The sequence below is a fragment of the Myotis lucifugus genome, unplaced genomic scaffold (assembly GCF_000147115.1).
Source record: "Myotis lucifugus unplaced genomic scaffold, Myoluc2.0 scaffold_187, whole genome shotgun sequence".
Taxonomy (NCBI): domain Eukaryota; kingdom Metazoa; phylum Chordata; class Mammalia; order Chiroptera; family Vespertilionidae; genus Myotis; species Myotis lucifugus.
In genome coordinates, this window is record NW_005871235.1 from 254,951 (window position 1) to 275,582 (window position 20,632).

General features: G+C 38.8%; 1 protein-coding gene across 1 annotated transcript; it reads right to left on the minus strand.

Moving 5' to 3' along the window:
- Window positions 1–669: 669 nt before the first annotated feature.
- LGSN (lengsin, lens protein with glutamine synthetase domain) lies at window positions 670–20,124 on the minus strand. Its single transcript, XM_023760649.1, has 5 exons — window positions 20,044–20,124; window positions 14,218–14,347; window positions 13,245–13,439; window positions 6,450–6,616; window positions 670–1,884 (listed from the first exon to the last, which is right to left on the minus strand). The coding sequence occupies exons 1-5, from the start codon at window positions 20,122–20,124 to the stop codon at window positions 670–672; spliced, it is 1,788 nt and encodes a 595-aa protein (XP_023616417.1).
- Between the last annotated feature and the right edge of the window lie 508 nt (window positions 20,125–20,632).

The window sequence follows — 20,632 nt, forward strand, 5'->3', positions numbered from 1 at the left end:
ATAGGGTTTTAAACACTTGGTCTCATCATTCCCAGCCTGAATTCTATTTCTTGTGGATTTTTTTTTTCTTGCGGACCTTATAGCCTTGAAGTTCCTTGGCCTTTGAGGAGTTGCTGATGAAGAAGGGTAAAAAGAGAAGGGACATATGGGAACACTCTTGCTGACTTGTCATCATGACATATTTTTACCAAACTTATTTAACTTATTTGGAAACATCACGATGATGCTTGCAAAATAGATCCCCAGTATGTCTTGATTCGTGAGATTATACTCCCAAGTCTTTTTGTCTCCCTGGCAGTCACAACCTATCTGTATGATGTAAATTATTTTTTAAGTGATGTAAATTTTGCTTTCTAATTCTGAAGACATTTTTATTGTGTGAATATACATGTTGCCTGAATATTTGATCGAGGTCAACATACCCAGGAAATGATGACCCCCTGGACAAGACATGGTGAGTTTGCGTAGCACAGCCCCACGGCAACTTTATTGTTATCAGAGTCCTCTCAGCAGCCCACTCGTCTGTCAGCCATTCCATGGCGACAAAATAGAAGAGTGACAGCACTTGTAATCTTCTTGTTCATTACAAAGCGCAATCTTTTCTTTCTGCTAGCTCAGCTACTGAAGTCACAAAACCACATCTCTAAAGGAATCGGGAAGGGATCCATGCTAAATAAAATACTCCAGGAATTTATTTCTCTCCGCATCTGTGTCTTCATGTTCCAGCTCATATTTCTTCATGGCAACAAAATACCGAATGAAAGTTTCTCCGAGAGCCTGTCGCAGACATGGGTCTTCCTCCAGCGCCACGAGGGCATCTTCCAGCTTCAAAGGGATCTCAGGAGGCTTTGACGGGTAAGGCTCAGGGCTGTCATCATCCTCGGGGACAGGCAGGGCACCATCGCGGCTTTGAAGTCCGTCCAGACCTGCTGCCACCGTGGCGGCCAACACCAGGTAAGGATTGGCCGTGGCTGAGCCCAGTGTGTTTTCTACCCGGGCGCCCTTCTCCCCGTGACACTTGATATTAAAGGCACAGCTGTTGTCATTGTAGCCCCACGTGGTGGGCACGCTCTCCTGCTGCTCTTTGCTCTCCTTGGAGTAGCGTTTCCGGCAGCTGCGGGCAGGAGCCAGCAGGCAGCTGAGCGCGGCCGCGTGTTTCAAGAGTCCGGCCACCCATCGCCTCCCGGTGGCGGAGAGCGGCGGCCCGGGGCCGGGGCCGGGGCTGCTGCAGAACAGATTGGTCTCCCCTCCCACATCCCAGAGACTGTGAGACAAGATTCCTGAATGGCAGAAGCCAGTCTCGATGAAAAAGCTGGTGATGTAATTGTATTTCCGGGCCACTTCTCTGACGCCTGCTCGGAGGGTGAACGCGTTGTCGGCTGAACCGATGCCAAATTCGGGCAGCAGACAGATTTCCACCTGCCCCGGCCTGGTGGAGGAGGAGAAGCTCTCCACATGGGCTCCGGTGTGGCACAAACCATCGACCAGCTCCTGGATGAAGGGCTGGTCGTGGTTGCTGAACAAGGTTGCAGCCGGGAAGGAGATGGTCTTGGAATTGATCACTTCGGGCGCCCCGAAGACGCAGAAGTCGTAGAGGAAAGCAGAGAGCAGGGAGAAGCCCGCGCCCTGCAGCTGGCTCAGCTGCCGCTTGGCGATGTACCGCGGGGACGTCAACAAGGGCTCGCCCGTCACCGTGAATGTGTCGCAGATCACTCTCGCCGTCCTCTCCGCCCATGGCAGCGCCCGAAAGGTGGCCAGCTCGGGCATCAGGACGATGTCGCTGTTAAAACATGTGGCTCTTATGTGATCCACTTCGTGGCCCTTAGGACTCGGCATCAATTCGAGATAACCTCGGGGCATGAAAACACCGTGGGCCACTTTTTCCTAAAGTTAAAGGATAGAGCAATCAAGGTTTTGAAACTTGAAAGCAAACATAAATGGGGAAGGGAGGGGTGATGGAGGGGGAAAAAATGTGTTTAACATCTATTAGTTAACATTAACTTAATTTTAATTTTTGGGAGAAATCCCCAATGGCACTTTCATAAACAACTCATTATTTTTAGCCTTGAAAGGCTCCATAGGCTCTGGAATCTGAAAATAGCCGTCATAAGTAAAAGATATGCTGATTAGGAAAATGCCTTTAGAGCAAATGACAAAGGTCAAGTAAAGCCTTATGGAATTATTTGAAATGGTCGTGACCAAAAGTACTTTCCAAAGCTCTTTTATATAATGGCATAGTTCCTAACACTTCGGATAAGGCTTGCTTTTGGCTTGTCCTATTGTAATCCCCATGGTTAACTGCCTCTCAGAAGTCTACAGTAGAGAATTGGAAGTCCTTCTTAGAGAGCTGAGTGTAGTCATCTGAGAAGCCAGGTCTGCTGACAGCTTCACTCCTCTCTTCATTCACTTTGACATCCCACTAAGAATGAGCCACCTCACAGTCGCACAGAGTCCCAGAAGCCTTGCCTGTGAATGTGGACCTGTATCTCCACGGTTAACGCTTCCAAAATGTTGTAGCTTTCAAGTCAGCGTGAACTGGGGCTCACCAAATCTGATTCTAGTCCTGGCTCTTCCACTAATTATTTGTGTGAAGTTAGGCAACTCGGACTATGTACCTCGGCATCCATGTCTATGAAACAGAAGCTAGACTAGGTGATAGCTGAGGCACTTTTTAGCCCTATACCCTCTTGGGGTCCATGGATTTGGACATTTATTTAACTTTTGCTAGGTGCCAAACAACAGGAAAGCGATGAAGTTATAAAGTCACACAGACACACACAAAAACCCAATTTCTAGAAATGGTGTAATAGGAATATCCACAAGGCTTCATGTGTGGAAGTTTACATTAATGGACAGAGGAAAAAGCCGACTAGAAAGTGTGGTTCCCATGATGTCAGTGAGCCTTTTGAGGTTAATAAAACGTACTGCCATTCTGCAAGCCAGATTGTTTCCTATATTACCTCCAAACCCCAAGAGCATGGCTACCAAGGAGGTGCTGGTGCTAGCAGACACAATCTACTACCCCACTCTTCTGCCTTTGATTGTGAGCCGCTGCCTCCTTCACTCTCCACTGTCTCTGCACATACTTTCAAATGCCACTTGACTTGGCTGACCCAAATCTGCTCTTAGCAGTAATAACGTTGAGTAAGGTGAGCACTACTCCTTTGCTGCCTAATTTTTTAAGTCATTCATAGACTTGCCTATGTACACTTGACACACAAGCACACATTATGGGATTTTAGAGTACTTTAGTACAAAATCCTTTCATTCAAATTTTCGCTGTAAGAAGTAATGTGATTTCCCGAACTTGTCAATTTTTTAGTTTGAAAATCTGCATGTTAGTGCTGTCTCTAAAATGAGGAGGGATGTATTTTATTCATGAGACTTCCAAGAGTTTCTGCAATTTAAATCTGTGTTTGCATGCACTTGATTGTGAACAATAGAGAACAGCTTGCTACCATTTTACTCTTCATGAATTTAAAGAATAGTAAAAAGTAACACTTTACCTTTCAGGTTATTCAATCGGTGTTTTTTCTGAGCACTCTTTTTTAACTGTCATTTTCTTTATTCTTTTATGAACATTCAGAATGCAAACTACTCTTTCTTAGTAGTGGGAAATACATAAATATATACACACAGACTTTGTTCATGACGATTGTTATCTTACATTATGTTTAAAAATATAAACAGTAGGGCAATTTCACACCACAATATAAATCACCAGCGAATCAATAAAAATTCTTACAGAATAGCTCCAGTCTCTATGATCACTGACATTTGGGCCATATTAAAGGTCACCTTTTGAAACAACCAGAGAATTAGTCATGAGTTCTATATCATGTTTTGATTAAGTCAAAGATAGAAAGAATCTGCATACAATTTAAACAAAAACTAATCCTTTGATAGAGCAGATAGTATAAGTTGGTTATGTGGTTTAAATAAACTAATATTTGTAAGGCATTGAGCATAGTGCCGGGCACATGGCGAGTTTTCTCTAAAAAGCAGATACCATCATTTTGAGAGGTTCCCCATTTGACCTTTTCCAATTACATAACAGTCTTTTCCTCTAGTCTTAGTAGATGGCTTGTTTAAAAAAAAATCAATGTTTTTTCAATTTTATAAGAAAGAACACTTAGCTCAAATTAACAATAAAAGGAAATATAAAAGCAAAGCTGGAGGCAGAAGGTGCAGTTAAAAAAAAAAAAAAAAAGAGAGGCAGTGGAAATGGAAGAGAAGAATCACTGACTAATGTCCCAGCTCTACCACTAACTGCCTGTACTATTTTTTAAAAGCTTTCCTTAACTTCCCTGGGCCTTACTCTCCTCATCTATAAATGAAGTCAATGGATTAGATTATGTTATGTCTTTCCATGGTCTAACAATAATTCTCAAATTGATACTTTATTTTCCCCAAATAGAAAAAAAAATTTTAACTACTTTATAAAGATTAAAATTACTTTTCTCTAAGCCATTGGCAAATTCAAATTATTGACTCCACTCTTTATTTAATGAATTTCCCATACAGAATTGTATGTCTATACATATACAGGTAGCTTTATATATAATCAAACATACAATGTTTATTTTTCTAAATATATTTTTATTGATTTTAGAGAGGAAGGGAGAGGAGAGAGAGATAGAAACATCAGTGGTGAGCAGACCTGGCTGCTCAGGTGTGTGTTGTAGGACTGAGAAGGACTTCCAATTCTTTACTGAAGACTTCTAAGAGGCAGTTAACTATGGGGATTACAATAGGACAAGCCATTGATCTGCTGCCTCCTGCATGCCCCTCCCCGCCTGGGGATTGAGCCTGCAAACTGGGCATCCAAACTGGGCATGTGCTCTGACTGAGAATTGAACCATGACCTCCCAGTTCATAGGTCAATGCTCAACCACTGAGCCATGCCACCTGGGCCAGACACACAATGTAAACATTGGTTTGCACAGATTAACCTATTTTTAAAGTCTAGTCATGATAAATTTTCCAAAATCAATTTAATCTTAAATTATAAATATTCATGCTACACATAAATATTCATTCTCATTTATACCTTCAAAAGTTCCAAAATAAATTTGAGTTGTTTTGTTAAAACTACTGTACAATCATTAAATAATAATAATGGTAATGAAATGTATTAGAAAACTGGGGTTAAGAATAAATAGCAATTGCCCTATCTAAACTCCAGAAAAATAAAAGTGGTTCTTATATGTGGGACATTGAATAAGATAATGGAAAATATTTTCAATAACAATAAAAAAATAGAATGCAGAAATTTTCTCGTACATCAATTGTATCAATGCTCAGCAAATACAGGGAGCATATTAAATTATATTTTCATAAAGGAGTTCCATTGAGGAACTAGAGTAAGGTTTTAAAAATGTAGTTTCAGATGCCATTAGTAGAATAAATGATTAGAAGTTGGCAAAAATTGAGTAACAAAAAGTTTTATATTGAGGTCTCTGGCAAGTACCTGAAGTGCCAGTTATGGTTTCTTATTGATTGAAAGAAAGTCATGTGAATTAGATCCTGGGCCTATCCACAGTAAATTTCACATTTTGTTATCAAAAGTAACCAACATTTGCTCTTGCCTGGATAAAGAGGAAACAATATCTGCAGGCTGATCTAAGAAATTTCTTATGAAACAAATTTGAATCTGTTAGCAATTGTTTTAAAAGGTGTTTTGAAGATGCCCAGTTTTTTTCCAGCATAAAGCCTATGAGAAAAACTACAATTTGATATCACAGTGATAACAATTACATATTTTTTAATTTAGAGCATGCTTAACTATTATCTTTTTTATATAATATTGACTGATGTCTCATTCCTAAAAAGTAATGTTTCAGTTGCACAATATACCTGTCATTAAAATGAAGACATGATATAAACTGAAAAAAATCTTAAAATCTTAGAACATATCCAAAACTACAATATTTCTTAATATCACTATTTTAGAGAACTTAATAGTCATTAAGTCATCCAACAATAGAGTATTTTCTTATCAGAAATAGAAGCCAAAAGGGATATGCTTTTTATCTAGCAAATTCTTTCTATTTAATTATTTTTCCCCCTTTTATATTTGCTCCTGGGTCTTCTGTTGCAATTTTCTCATGTCAAACAAAATATAATCTTCATAATTGCAGTAAGAGAGAAAAGATAATTCTGTAGAGGGAAATCATTCAAAGCAGAAGGACTAAAATTACCCGTCTTAATTAGTTTTATATTTCTATTGGGTAAAGGAATGGCTGTTTGGGAGCTGAAATTATGTGTTCAGCTCCTTGGGGAGCAATAATGTGTTTGGGAAGGGACAAGAGAAGAAACAAAATAAAGTATTGGTTTTCAGCTAAACTTGCTGTGTAGATTTCAATAAAATAAGAAAGAGTAATAAGGACCATTGGCTTGCTAATGGTCATGAAATTACATTCAGTCATAACTCTACTTCTAAAACTCACCTGGAAGAAGTGTGCAGGGATACTCTTAGACCTGGACACCCCGTGGAGATCTGTTGCTTCAAATCGCACAAACTGAAGGTGATTTTTGGCCATCTCTTTTTTAATGTGCTTCATTCTAGAGGAGAGTTGAGGTACCTTCAGAATTTGTGTGCTGTCCCCAGTGTCATCTGTAAAACAGAGAATGGTTCTAAAGCATTAGACCATGATGAAATGAGAAGCAAAAGGAGGCTGGATAGCAGTGGATTATTCTTTATGATTATTAACTATGACATTCGTGTCATTGGCTTAGAGCTAGAAATTTTACCTTTCTTACTTGACCTTACGTATTCCCAAGAACATTGTCTCTAAAGGGCCTAGGAGATTGTTTATCACTTGGGACTAGGTGAAAGTTAACATCATTTGCATAAGTACATAGCAATATCATATGTAAATACTTACTGAAAATGCCTTTGCTTATGGAAATTAGAATATATTTGCATAATTAGACAGCTTTGGCATCATATAAATCTGTATATAGATGACTACCATTGAAAAGAAAACACTTTGAGCTCCTTGAACTGGTAATATCTAAATTAAAAGTTGTGGGGTTGTTTTGTTTTGTTCTGTTCTGTTTGCTAAAAGGGCTTTATATCTTTAAAATGTCATCTGAATCTAAGGCATCTACATCTTTCTGTCAAATTTAAAATTTGTGTCAATAAGCAAACAAAATAATTTTTCAAGAATGAGAGTGTAGGAGATGAAAGATCTAGACCGAGTACTCAATTTTAACATTAGAAACCTAGAGCAACCAGAAAACAAAAGATGGAATGACAAAAGGGGTATAGGCAGACCCCCGATACCAATAAATCACTAAAATTAGAAGCCAAAAAAGTTTTTTGTTCTTTTCAAGACGTTTAAAATAGTCTTCAAATTCTAAAACTTTACAATTAGAAGAGACTTTGGAGGATAAATAATCTAATCCAATCACATCATTAGCTTGAGTCCTAGAGAGGTACGAGGTGTCCCAAATCACACTCTCAGTTCATTGCCAAAATTGAAACCAAAATCTGAACCTTTGGTTTCCAGTGGGTAACTCATCACCATAAAATGACTGAATATTAATGTTATGCTGATGAGTTATAAAGCACATAGAACTCATAGTACTCATCACAAATGTTATCTACCGTCTGCACCTTTGGAGAGGTGGCAGACTATAGGGATTCAGCACAAACACTGGAGACCATCTGCCAACCTCCAAATCCTACCTTTACCCCAAAGACTTATACTCTCTGTGCCTCAGCATTCTCATTGATACAATACACCTATAGGCTTGTTATGACGATTAAAGCCTATAGCACAGGCTTGTTATGACAAGTTATTTAACAGTTCCTGGAAGACAGTAAACACCATATCAGTGCTTCTTAAATGCAAACAGTGAGCACCATTACTGTAAGTCTAGTAATGGTACTATGATCATATGTAAATTGAATACCCATCAATCTGTCACATCCCTGACAGTGTGCAGCTTTAATTTTAAAGTGATACCTGAGTATCCTTTTTGACATATAATTAGGCTTTAAAAATAAGCATAAAGATGGACAGTTTAAAATATAGATTAAGTAGATTTAAAGTACATGAAGCATGAGGAAAACAAATTACTGGTTTCACCTATGCAAATATATTAGAGATAATGTCCTGTTACTGATACATTTGGCTACACTGAGATTCCTGAGGGTTTATTACTACCTTCCATTTAACACAAACAATTAAGCTGTAGCAATTACAGTATTTCATGCTAAATTAGCAGTTGCTGTGTTCCCAACCTATTCTGAATTATTGGGTATTCGGCCCAAGTTAAATAATTCTCCTTAAAGAAAAGAAAATTTATAAGCATGTTAAAATATGGAAATTTTCAGATAATCGGTATTCTAAACATCATGAGCAATTACATATAAGCTACAACATTTTTTGTTGTTTTTTAATTTATCTTTATTGTTGAAAGTATTAGAGATGTGCCCCTTTTTTCCTTCATTTTTCCCCAATGACCCCTCCTTCTCCCCACTCCCATATTTTAACAACATAAAAAGTTAGAATGTCAGATTACAGGTAATCCTATTAGTCTTTTACCTTATCTGTATCTTCTAAGTTTCTACAATAAATATGTGTTATTTTAAAAAAAGAAAAATATTGATCCACTCGCCAGAACCGGTTTGGCTCAGTGGATAGAGCGTCGGCCTGCGGACTGAAAGGTCCCAGGTTCGATTCCGGTCAAGGGCATGTACCTGGGTTGCGGGCACATCCCCAGTGGGAGGTGTGCAGGAGGCAGCTGATCGATGTTTCTCTCTCATCGATGTTTCTAACTCTCTATCTCTCTCCCTTCCTCTCTGTAAAAAATCAATAAAATATAAAAAAAAAAAAAAAAAAAAAAAAAAAAATATTGATCCACTCAAGATAGATTTTTTTTTTGAGTTACCACTACTATTTATTCTGGACATAGTCTAGGGAGTTGCAGAAAAATCCCTGCCCTCATACAGCTTTATATTATTGAATGAGGGAACTGTAGACAATAAACATGCCATTGAATGCAAAGCTGAGATAATTTGTGGTGAAAATGAATAAAACATAATCACCTAGAATGTTAATTCTATGGGATTTGATCACAATGAGCACAGGTCCAACCATTGATTTGGTTTAAGATCACCAAGTTTCTCTATGGCTGGATTGTGAGTATATGTATTAGTTTGCTAGGGCTGCCATAACAAATACCAGGTATCTTTAATAGAAATTTATTTTTTACAGCTCTAGAGAGTAAAGGTCCAAGGTCAAGGTGTCAGGATGGTTGGTTTCTTCTGAAGATCTCTTTCCTTGGCTTACAGATGTAAGACCATGTGTCCTCTTTACATGGTCTTCCCTCTATGTGTGTGTGTGTGTCCTCATCCTTATAAGGACACAGTCATACTGGACACCAGTCATATTGGACGTAGGGGAGACCCTACACAACTCACTCAACATTAATTACCTCTTTTAAAATCCCATACCAAGTAGTCACATTATGAGGTACTAGGGGCTTGGACTTCAACATCTGAATTTTGGGGAGATTCAATTTATTCCATAACAAATTTGATCTAGTTTCATTCAGAGTCCTCATCACCACCTGCATATTGTATGACACATGTTACTGTCTGTCTTTCCCACTTGCATGTCAGCTCCAAGAAACCAGGGGCTGAGGTTTACTTGCTGCTGTAACCCTAGTACCTGTAGCAGTACAGGCATATCATAGGCACTGGATGGCTTTCATAAGCAGGTGTGTGAGTCAATTATTTCATTCATTCATTCATCAATACATGATGTGTGATTTGACCTTGTCTAATTAAGAAGCAAAAATTGACATCACATATTTTGGCATGTTTCCTAAGTATCCATTTTTCATTTGAAAGTTCATTTCTTTCACCAACTATGAGAACCCTATCCAATCTAATTTCATTTTCAAGGCAGTAACTAATCTCGCTGCATCATTGTCTGAATTTCTTTTCTTCAAATAAATCATACTTGTTAGTTACAATTAAACCTTTTGGTCAGCCCTTCCCAGATGCCCATGATGAATAGCAGGCAGATAATTGCCAGTTCAGGGTCTCATTTGTTTTTCTTACAGTGTGGTTCCTGGGAGGCGTTCTCCTTTTCCATCCCCTCAGAGGACTAATAAATTAAATCAGTGTGCTTTTATAGAGGAAGTTTTACCAGTGTGAATGTTTAGGGGGAAGAAATCAGAAAATACATACAAAAAAACATAAAACCTCCAAGCTCTGTCGCAACTAGAAGGCTGTGTTCAGTGACAACAAGGACATAGTTCAGTTGTAGTGAGCAAGCCATAGTCACTTATAAAAGGCAGATTAGCTAGGCATGTGGGCTTTCAGAAATACTAATTCAGAAAGTGCACTCTATAAGCATTCAGCTTATGGAACGCCGGGGATAATCTGCCACGCTCCCTTCCCAGGGCCTGCTCCTCTGTATCCACATGTCCCCTCTGAGAGCCACCCTGCTAGTGCAAATGTACCCCACCCTCGTGCTAGCCCCGCAGTGTTGGAAAGCCCAGGTGGCAGAATAACCTGGTACAAAGCAGGGACAGAAACAATAAAATGTAGAAATGTGGGTGGGGGAGAGGGAGGAACTTTTCGTATACATATGGAAATTCAGAGTAAGTATAATAGAGAAGAAAATACAACGTTGAAATTCTTTGCACTTATTTGGGGGGTTATTTTTTATGTTTAATTTTAAATTAATTTAATTTTAAATTAATTTAAAATACACATGAATGTGTTTTGTTTGGGTTTGTAAACTTTTTGGTGCTTAGGGCTTTAAAAAACTTCATCCTGCCCTGGGCCAGAGAGGGAGCTTCTGAATTAACTAAATTGAGTCAATCATGGTACCCAAGCACCTAGCTGATTTGTGCAGAGACAGCTCATGACACAAATTCTTTCCTCAGATTTTTTGACTTGAGACTAAGCAATGGAAAATTCCATCTCCCTGTTTTGGCTGAAGGTTACAAATTGCTTGTGGAAGAGCCCGAATGTGGCTGGCAGATGTTTTCGAATTAGTCTTCCCAATGTTTGAAAAATATTTTGAATGAGTTGCCACTCAAATATCAGAAAATTTCATATAAAAATTTTGAGCTCAGGCTTCTCTTGCTAAAACTAGATTTGAAATACTAGATGGATATGTCTTCATAGCAACCATTGGCTGGAGCTCTGAGGTAGCCTGGAATGGTGCATGCATGCTCTAATTCATGGATTGACAAATACCTTCTATAAAGGGCCAGATAGCAAATATTTACAACTTTGCAGGCCAAATGGTATCCAACTACTCAACTATGCCATTGTAGCACAAAAACAGCCACAGACAATACAAAAAGATTCTTTACAAAAACCAGCAGCTCTCAAGCTAATTTGGCCGGTGGGCTATCATTTGTCACACTCTACTCTAGTTTCTCACAGCCAGCACCACTTCCTGTTTTTTTATACCAGACCACCTCATGCATTTGTATTATTTACCTGGCCTCTGTACCACTTGTGTTGATAACCCCTGATGGTTAGGGGCTGTCAGTGCTCATGCTTTTCATGGAGAAATTCATGGAACCAAAAAGCACAGAGAAATGCAAAGATGAGAGATAGTGTGATAGGCCTCCCAAAGACTTTCAGACTCTAAACCCTGGAACGTGTAGATTACATCAAACTGTATGGCAGACTGGACTTTGCAGATGTTATTAAGGTTATGTACAAACCTTAAAAATTAATATTATTATGGATTATCCATGTTGGCCCTTAAAGGCAGAGAACTTTCTCTAATTGTAGGCAGAAAAAAAATATATTATTTTGCGGAAGAAGGGGAATTCAGAGAGATTCCAAACACGAGGAGGATTTGAGGCATTGCTAACTGAGAGATATAGAAACAGAGAGAGGAGCTAAGAGCCACCCCAGTTGGCAGCCAGCAAGGAAATAGGAACCTCAGTCCTGCAACTGTAAGGAACTGGATTCTCCCAACAACCTCAATGAACAGCAAGTGGATAGTCCCTGGAGTCTCTGGCTAAGAAGCTAGATGTCCAACACTCTGATTTTGACCTTGCAAAACCTGTAAAAGAGAAACCAGCTCAGCCAACCCAGACTTGTGACATACAGAAGTCTGAGATAACAAATTGTGTTCTTTCAAGATGCTAAGTTTGTGGTAATTTGTTATGCTGGCAATAGAAAACTAATGTATATGGAGTCCTGATAGCGTTCACTTCCAGGCTCTACTTCCTCCTCAGGCCCTATGTGTAGTAAAGAATTTCCCCTTGCCCAAGGAGAGCACTGGCCTTTACCTTTGGTCCCTGGGAAGTCATCTCTAAGCTTTCGGAATTTCCTGCCTGACAAGAATAGTTTACCGGGAGCTTCTGGCCCCACTAGAATATCTAGCAATGTCATTTATTGTTGAGTCATGTGGCATCAGCTTGACCCTCAGCGGGACTGAAGACTCAGGTCAGTCACACGGCCAGTTGGCTGTGGAACCCCAATAAAGGTTCTGGGCATCAAGACTCAGGTGAGCATCCCTGGTTACAACACTCACACATTGTTGCCAAGAGAATAGTGTTGTCCATGACTCCACTGGGAGAAGGCAAGTGGAAGCTCTATGCTCAGAACTTTCCTGCACTCCCCCCATGAGTTACTTCTCTTGGCTTATTTTAACCTGTATTCTTTCACAATAATAAACCATAACCTTGAGGATAATCACTTTCAGTGAGTTCTGTGAGTCCTTATAGTGAATTATCAAAACTAATTTGGGGGAATTCCCAAATATGCAATTAGTGTCAGAAGTAAGCGTTGTTTGGTGGATACTGTACCTCTAACGTCACAAACTGCTATTTTCTTACTTTCCAAACCTGTTTGTTCAATCCTTTCAACATTGATTCCCTCGTGGGGAGAAAAGATACCTCTTTTTAACTAGTTTCTGTCATTTGGATCTCAGAGATTTTTAACCAATACATTCATAGTCTGAATTAGCCATATCACTATTAGTAAGCCATAAATTTAGAATAACAGAATATCACTTTTAGAAGACTTGAGAGATCATCCATTACAACCTTTCCATTTTCTAGATGAGCAGCCTTGTGTGTAAAGAAAACTGTAAAGCACTTTTATCAATGATAGCTGTATAAAATTATTTTAAGTATTTCTGACTCCCAGGGATAGCGTTCCTCAACCAACATCACATTATCTCTAATTCACATACACATTTAGGACTAGTGGCTGGAGCTATATACCAGTTTTGTCCCAGAGTCCTTACCAGTACAGCTGGAGTCTGGGTTGAATTCATTACCAGGAGCCCTGGCTGATGTTTTGAGGGGTGAGGGTTTCATTTCTGCTGTATGATCCTGGGAGTCCTTGTCATCTTGCGGATGCGATTCATCAGAGCCAGTTCCCACAGCTGGGTTGCTCGTATCCCCTAATGTGTGACACACCATTTGTTCTTTGATCCTTTCTGTAGTCATACAGAAAAATGTTAAGGGATGTTGCCATTGTTTTCAGCTGTCTTCCAATGTGATATGGAGAGAAATGCTTGAGGAAATAATTTATTCCTAGGCGGTAAAATGCCAAATAAAAGGCAGTGAGCATAGTACACCCTGGTTGCAGGCCATAAGGGGGTGCAATGTCTCTAGATAATTTAAAAATAATTTTAAAAATCTATAAAAAGTCTGACTGCTTTTGATTGCTGCCATGCACTGCCCTTTCCTACTGACCTGCCTTGGAAAACACCACTGTTCCTAGAATGGAGTCTGTTGTCCAATTTAACTCCTAGGTTCAGCACTGTTTCAGGCCCATTAGAGTCTAGTTGGAATTCCAACATGTGGTATGAAAACGTGCCCCCACCTTTATTGTGGCCTCCCAAATCTTCAGTAATGATCTTTGTGCTCATTCTCAGAACAGAAATGTGCTTCTTTTCTTATGTGTTGCTTCTTTTATATTCTCTCTTTTTTTCCCACTGTATCTCCTCATTCTTCCCCCTTTAAATTCTGAATATTTTGGCTGATTGTTTTTATATATTTACATTGTAACCCTGTATTTACCATCTTTTATGTTGACTTTGTACAAATAAATTTCATTTGTTTTTGCTTCTTCCATAGAAGAAAAGCAAATGTATTATGAAAATGTGGACCAAATAGAGATTGTCATTGATGACGTATTCTTGAGAGATAATGGTAGCAAGATATTTGAGATTAAGTGTCTCATGCTCTTAGCTGAGCAGTTGTACAAACTACCTTTTGAGATGGACATATCCATTTCTCCTATTTCAGTTGAAGAAATATGTGATTTAGTGACTTTCTTTCTTGTCCTTCTTAATTTACTCATCCTGCTGCCTTCCGTCTCATTACATTCATCTCTTGAATCCTGTAATAGTTAATAAACAAAAAGTCCAATAACAGGTCATGCACACAACCAAATTTGGTTGTCAAGAAAGTATGATGATTGGAGAGCTAAATTTTAAAATTAATATAGGAGACTTTTATAATGAGGTAAATTTTGTCATTTCCACATCCAATTGAATAACTTAAAATTACAAAGCCCAACATTCTGCTGACAAGCTGGATATTCTATATCACCTTACATATGTGGTTTGGGAAATATCATGAAATAAATTAAGATCTTGTCCAACTAGTCAAGATTTCTATTCTTACTTTATACTCTGGGGTATTTTACATTATTTATTCCTAAATAATTTTGCCAAAGGCATTTCAGCCCAAAAGTCTTCTTTTTTAGCATCTCTAATGTCTTTGACCAGAGGCATAAGTACCTGAGATTTGATTCTCTTCTCTTTTTTTTCTTACCTCAAACTTATTGCATCAAAATTTACTTCAAAAAAGCACTTCATGAAATGCTATTCTGTAACTGTGTTTTACAGTGTAAAACTGTCATCCCTAAACTGTCGTATAGCTTGATATGTAAAGAAAAACATTTTTAAACAAAATACCCAAACCTCCTACACTCCAGTTACAATCTTTGCAAGGATCCCTTGATAGACTTGACACGGCCTATTTCCAGCAGGGGCTAGAGGTGAAGAGCTTCAGGGCCTCCATACCAGCAGCGGACAGAATCACCCCTGAGTCCCAGGACACAAAAACCAACACTAAAACAAACAAAAATTGAAGTGTTGTGCTTTTTTAAGCTGACACTGGTATGTTTGATGTTGTTATACAAAAGCATTATGGTTTCAGAGGCAAGAAAAGTGGCAGAGTCAGGGTCAAAAACTACATTCTAAAATGTTTTAAGCTATTGTCTTTTTTGAAGAGCATGTCCTGAGAAGTTTCATATCTGGGGGCGAGTTATATAAATACATGACCAGAGTCGCTGCTGAGGCACAGTTGTCCCCATTTATCAATAAAGCCAAGGCAAGTCAGCTTCTGGAGACTAAAAGAGGGGGTACAATTTTTACTTTTGTAACATTCACCTGTCTTCAGATAATCCGGACCAAAAAGAAAAGATTCTTAAGAAAACAACAAAGACCATTCACCTAGTAACTAACCTGCGAATTGCACCAGCAAAATCCCAAGAACTAAGTCATAGGACATGCCTCTAACTCCATAATAGATGTTCAAATCAAAAGTTTTTATCAAATGAAGAATACCTTTAGTTCAGTCTTTTGACTTTCTCTTCTATACTAGGATAATCAGAGTATAGGCATAGCTATAATAACTGAAACAAATTTAGGGGAATCCCTGGTTTATCTTGCCTCCAGTGGAGTATTTTTATTCTCCTTAATCTTTCAATTACAGTCAGCTACAATATGAATGAAGTTTCATTAAAAAACCTATGAGCCAGGATTCATGTGGTTTGGGTTCTAATTCTGACTTTTCAACTATGTAGCAAGTCCTTCTGGAGCCTTTGTATTTTCATCTAGAATCACCACCATAAAAACAATCATACAAAGCAAGTATATTAACATTTTATAAGCATTTCATAACCAGACAATATTATGTCTCATTTAGTACTTACAAAACATGCAGAGAACATTTGCTATTACCTATACTTTTGCCAAGGCAGAAATAGGTCCGCAGGAGTTAAGTGATTTGTTCAAGGTCATATAACTGCCAAGGAAGAATGGGAATTATTTAAGGAACTTCCCACATCACCACAGCCTGACAGTTGAACTAGATGGAGTTCCAATTCTAATATTATCTGTGTGACTCATAAAAACTTGTTCACTCAACTTCCTCAATTATATGTTCTTTTACAGTTGTATTTTTGTTGTTGTTGTTGTTTTTACTAGCTGTGCTAATGGTTAAATATTCCAACCAACATCTCTCAATACCATTCTAGATACCACTGCTGGGGAAAAAGTAGGGTCATTACAGCTATCACTCTAACCAGGGGCCCTCTAGTATGAAAACGTGCCCCCATCTTTATTGTGGCCTCCCAAATCTGCATACTCTGAGCAGCATTCCAGTCTTTTTGAGATCATCTATGTGGTAATTGAGAAACTTTCTTTTCTTCTTTACTCTCTACTTTATACTTTAATTGCCAATATTTAAGAATTATAAAATTTAACATAAAAATCCAGATTTCTGGCATTCTTTGGAGATTTGGAAAACTAGTATCACTGGGGCCACATTTTGTTATGGCATTGACTGGCTAGAGCCACATGTTGGCTCCTTCTTGGAAAGGGGTGTCAGCTCTGGTGTTCACCATCTAGCCCATGGTGTCTCTTCGTTATCTGCCTGGAATTTGAGTTTGCTATCCCTGAACAACCTGAATCACTTTCTTTACCACATGGAAGCCTTCAATTCCATCACAGTACTTTATTGTAAGACTAGAGGCCTGATGCACGAATTCGTGCACCAGTGGGGTCCCTCGGCCTGACCTGTGGGATCAGGCTGAAATCGGCTCTCCAACATCCCCCGAGCGGTCCTGGATTGCGAGAGGGTGCATGCCAGGTCGAGGGACCCCACGGATGCATGATCGGGGCCAGGGAGGGACACGAGAGGTTGGCCAGCCCGGGAGGGACTGTGGGAGGGCTCCAGGGCATGTCTGGCACATCTTGCCGGCCGGACCACAGCAGCAAGCTAACCTACCAGTTGGAGCATCTGCCCCCTGGTGGTCAGTGCACATCATAGTGACTGGTCGACCAGTCAACTGTCTGCCCCCTGGAGGTCAGTGCACATCATAGCGAGCGGTTGAATGGTCTTAGCATATCATTAGTATATTACACTTTGATTGGTTGAACAGATGGCCAGATGACTGGTCACTTAGCATATTAGGCTTTTATATAGGATTCTTCATGAAAGGGATTATGTTTTATTTGTTTTTATGTCTTTGCTTTTGCCTCATCCATATCAGGTTATCCATAGTCCTCATTATTTGGGTTGATAAAATTTAAGCTGGTGGGGAGTTAAGATGGTTTTAATCCTTCTACAAGAAAGAGTTATAAAAAAAATACAATTGTAGCCCTGGCCAGATTGGCTCACTGGATAGAGCGTCAGCCCTCGGACTGAAGGGTCCTGGCTTCAATTCTGGTCAAGGGCACATACCTCGGTTGCATGTTCAATCCAGGCCCTGATTGGGGAGCATGCAGGAGGCAACCAATTGATGTGTCTCTCTCACATCAATGTTTCTCTCTTTCTGTCTCTCCCCCTCCCTTACACTCCCTCTAAAAATCAATGGAAAAATATCCTCAGGTGATAACACTTTTATTATACCTACTATGAGTCAAGTCTCCTCTAAATGCTCTGTATATATTGATGCATTTAATTTCAAAACCATCCCTTGAGATAGATACATTATCATCTCCATTTTAGAGGTGAAGAAAACTGAGTAAAAAAGAAAGATTAATTTACCCCAAATCACATATCTTGTAAGTAGGAGAGTTAGGATTTGAACCCAGGCAGTTGGCACTAGAGCACAAGTACTTAATGCTCCCTAAATGAATACTGTCAGTAAGACTGCCCCTGGGGTGCTGCAGTGCTGGGAGGCTAGAGCAGAATTCAAGAGAGCTCCTGCAGGGCCAGGTGTTAACTCTTTAGTGCATGGATTGTAGACAGGACCAAGGGCCTTAGGGAAACAGTAGGACAGCTAGAGAAGTTTGGAGGGTTTGGGGGGACCGTTTGCAGTTGTTACCTATAAATTTGGAAACGTTTCTCAAGCAGTCAGCAATGCAGTTGCAGCTGACAAATCTTTTGGTTGTATGTTTATGCTGCACAAGCAGTGCCTGGTGCCTAGTAAGTACTAAACAGATGTTAGTCCTGATTGTTATTACCCAGGCACCATGCATTACTGGGCATCTCTATTGGGAGAATACTTTATGTTAGGTTACCTCATGGACCCTTCACTTACAGGAGATGGCTCCCATTGAGTTAGACTCTAATTTATAGATTCTGAACTCAATAAATGACAGGAACCACTCAGGTGAGGTAATGTCAAGTAGTCTAAGGGTTCTCAGAGAGGGAAGTGTGTCCAACATTCTCGTACTTGGACTCTAAATGCTGCTATTCTTAAACAGGCAGGATATTTTATAAATAGAGTCATCAGAAAGCCAGAGAAATGAGGCCAGAAAAGGGGGCACCTGAGCTGAAGATAGAGAAGGATGAAGTAAACCAGGTTGGAGGAACCATGAGCATAAGCCCAGATATTCAGTTTTATTTGATCACATAGCATAAATATGCAAATCTGATTCATGCTTAATGTAGATGATCTCAAAATTCTACAACAGGTTGATTCTGATTTCTTTTGACATTTCCACCAGAGAAGCTTTTCCCACTTCAGAAATGTTTCTGCTATCATTCCATCAGATGGCTCCGTTGTCTCATACACAGAAGTGACCTTACAGAATGTTTTCTATTACAAGATATTTTCATAATTCATGTTTTTCTCATCATAGTGTTTCTTTTGAAAGTTGCTTATATGGGTTAATACAGTGATGGCGAACCTATTAAGCTCAGCGTGTCAGCATTTTGAAAAACCCTAACTTAACTCTGGTGCCGTGTCACATATAGAAATGTTTTGATATTTGCAACCATAGTAAAACAAAGACTTATATTTTTGATATTTATTTTATATATTTAAATGCCATTTAACAAAGAAAAATCAACCAAAAAAATGAGTTCGCATGTCACCTCTGACACGCATGTCATAGGTTCCCCATCACTGGGTTAATATAAGGTTGTCATTTTGCACTTCAAATCCATGGTTTGATCAAATTAACTAAAAGAGGCTTAACCTAAAGGGATTCTGCCAAGCATTAAATATAAACCCTAATTTGACCTAATAAGTTTCCTTTTAATAAAGTAACCAGTGTTCTTTACATTCTAAATATCACTGATTTTATTCATTTACTTTTAATTTTCTCTAACAGTTAACTTTTTAATGCCAATACTTAAAAAAAAAAACCTTTGTTTTGACCCCTATATACTGGCTATCATCTGAGGTATAATCCTTCATACACTTTGATTTTGTTATAGATAAAGGTGCACAAAAAAGAACGCAAGCCAAGAAAATCTCACAAGTTTTCATCTCTGTTAGAAATAATGGGGGGAAAGGGATCAATGATTATCAAAAGAATGTGTCAAACTGAAAAGAATGTGTCTTCAGTTTTCTTAAAGTATATTCTTCAAAGGAAATGGGAGGAAAATGTACTTAAAATATTCACAGAAGAGATATTTCAAAGAGCATATCATAAACTTGCATCAACTGATCTAAAAGTATCCATGCCTACTAACTCCTATTCTTACTCTGGCAACCTGGTCTGGGAAAATAATTCAAAATATGTAAAGTTACAAGTATGTCCAGTGCACCTCTGTTATAATAGTGAAGACTTGAAAGCAGCATAGATTAAAGTAGGATGAGTTAAATACATTGTGATAATTCTGTTCAGTGAACTCACATTTACTAGTAAAATTGAGTGCTGCCACTTCCCATTTTCTCACCTGGATTAACATAGCCATTACCAAACTGTTCTCCCTACTTTCAGTGTGCCCATTCTGCTATCCTCTAGACTACTTCCTGAGTTACTGCTCTAAATCACAATTTTGGTCTTGTTATTTCTTTGCTTAGAACAATTTCCCAGCACCTTCTGGAAAAATTCGAATTAGTATTACCTGAGATGCTGCATAACCCAGCCTCACCAATCTCTCCGGGCTCCATAACTGGTCATTTTCACCCACAAACTCTATCTCCATCTTGACAAAACTGGTTTTATCATTTCTGTGGCCAACATTGTTTCCTTCTTGCCCAGGCTATTTTTGATTATCTACTCTTCTGGCCACCCCTCAAAATTAACCCAACTCTCTGGACAATTTGGTATAGCCACCCTATTTGAAGATGATTAATTTTCTTAAATCCCCAGTGAAAGTAGATTTCTTATTAAGCTTTGTAGCCTGTTCAAATAAATCATAATTATTGTCTTTTTCATCACAATTGGTAAACTGTTTAGTCTCCTATTAGAAATTTCATTTAGTGCTTTGTAAAATAATTATCCATATAATTAAAGTAGCTTTCTTTCATCTACATACTTTTTTCTCCAAATCAAAAGCCAATGATTAGTTTAACTCAAGTATTGTGATTCCTTAAATACCATGTGTATACTTAGGTGCCCCTTCTAGAGGTAAGAAACACTGCAGCAATAAAACAAGGAACTAGGTAGGATTCCCAATATCCACTAGGGCAAAAAAAATGAAGATATTTCAG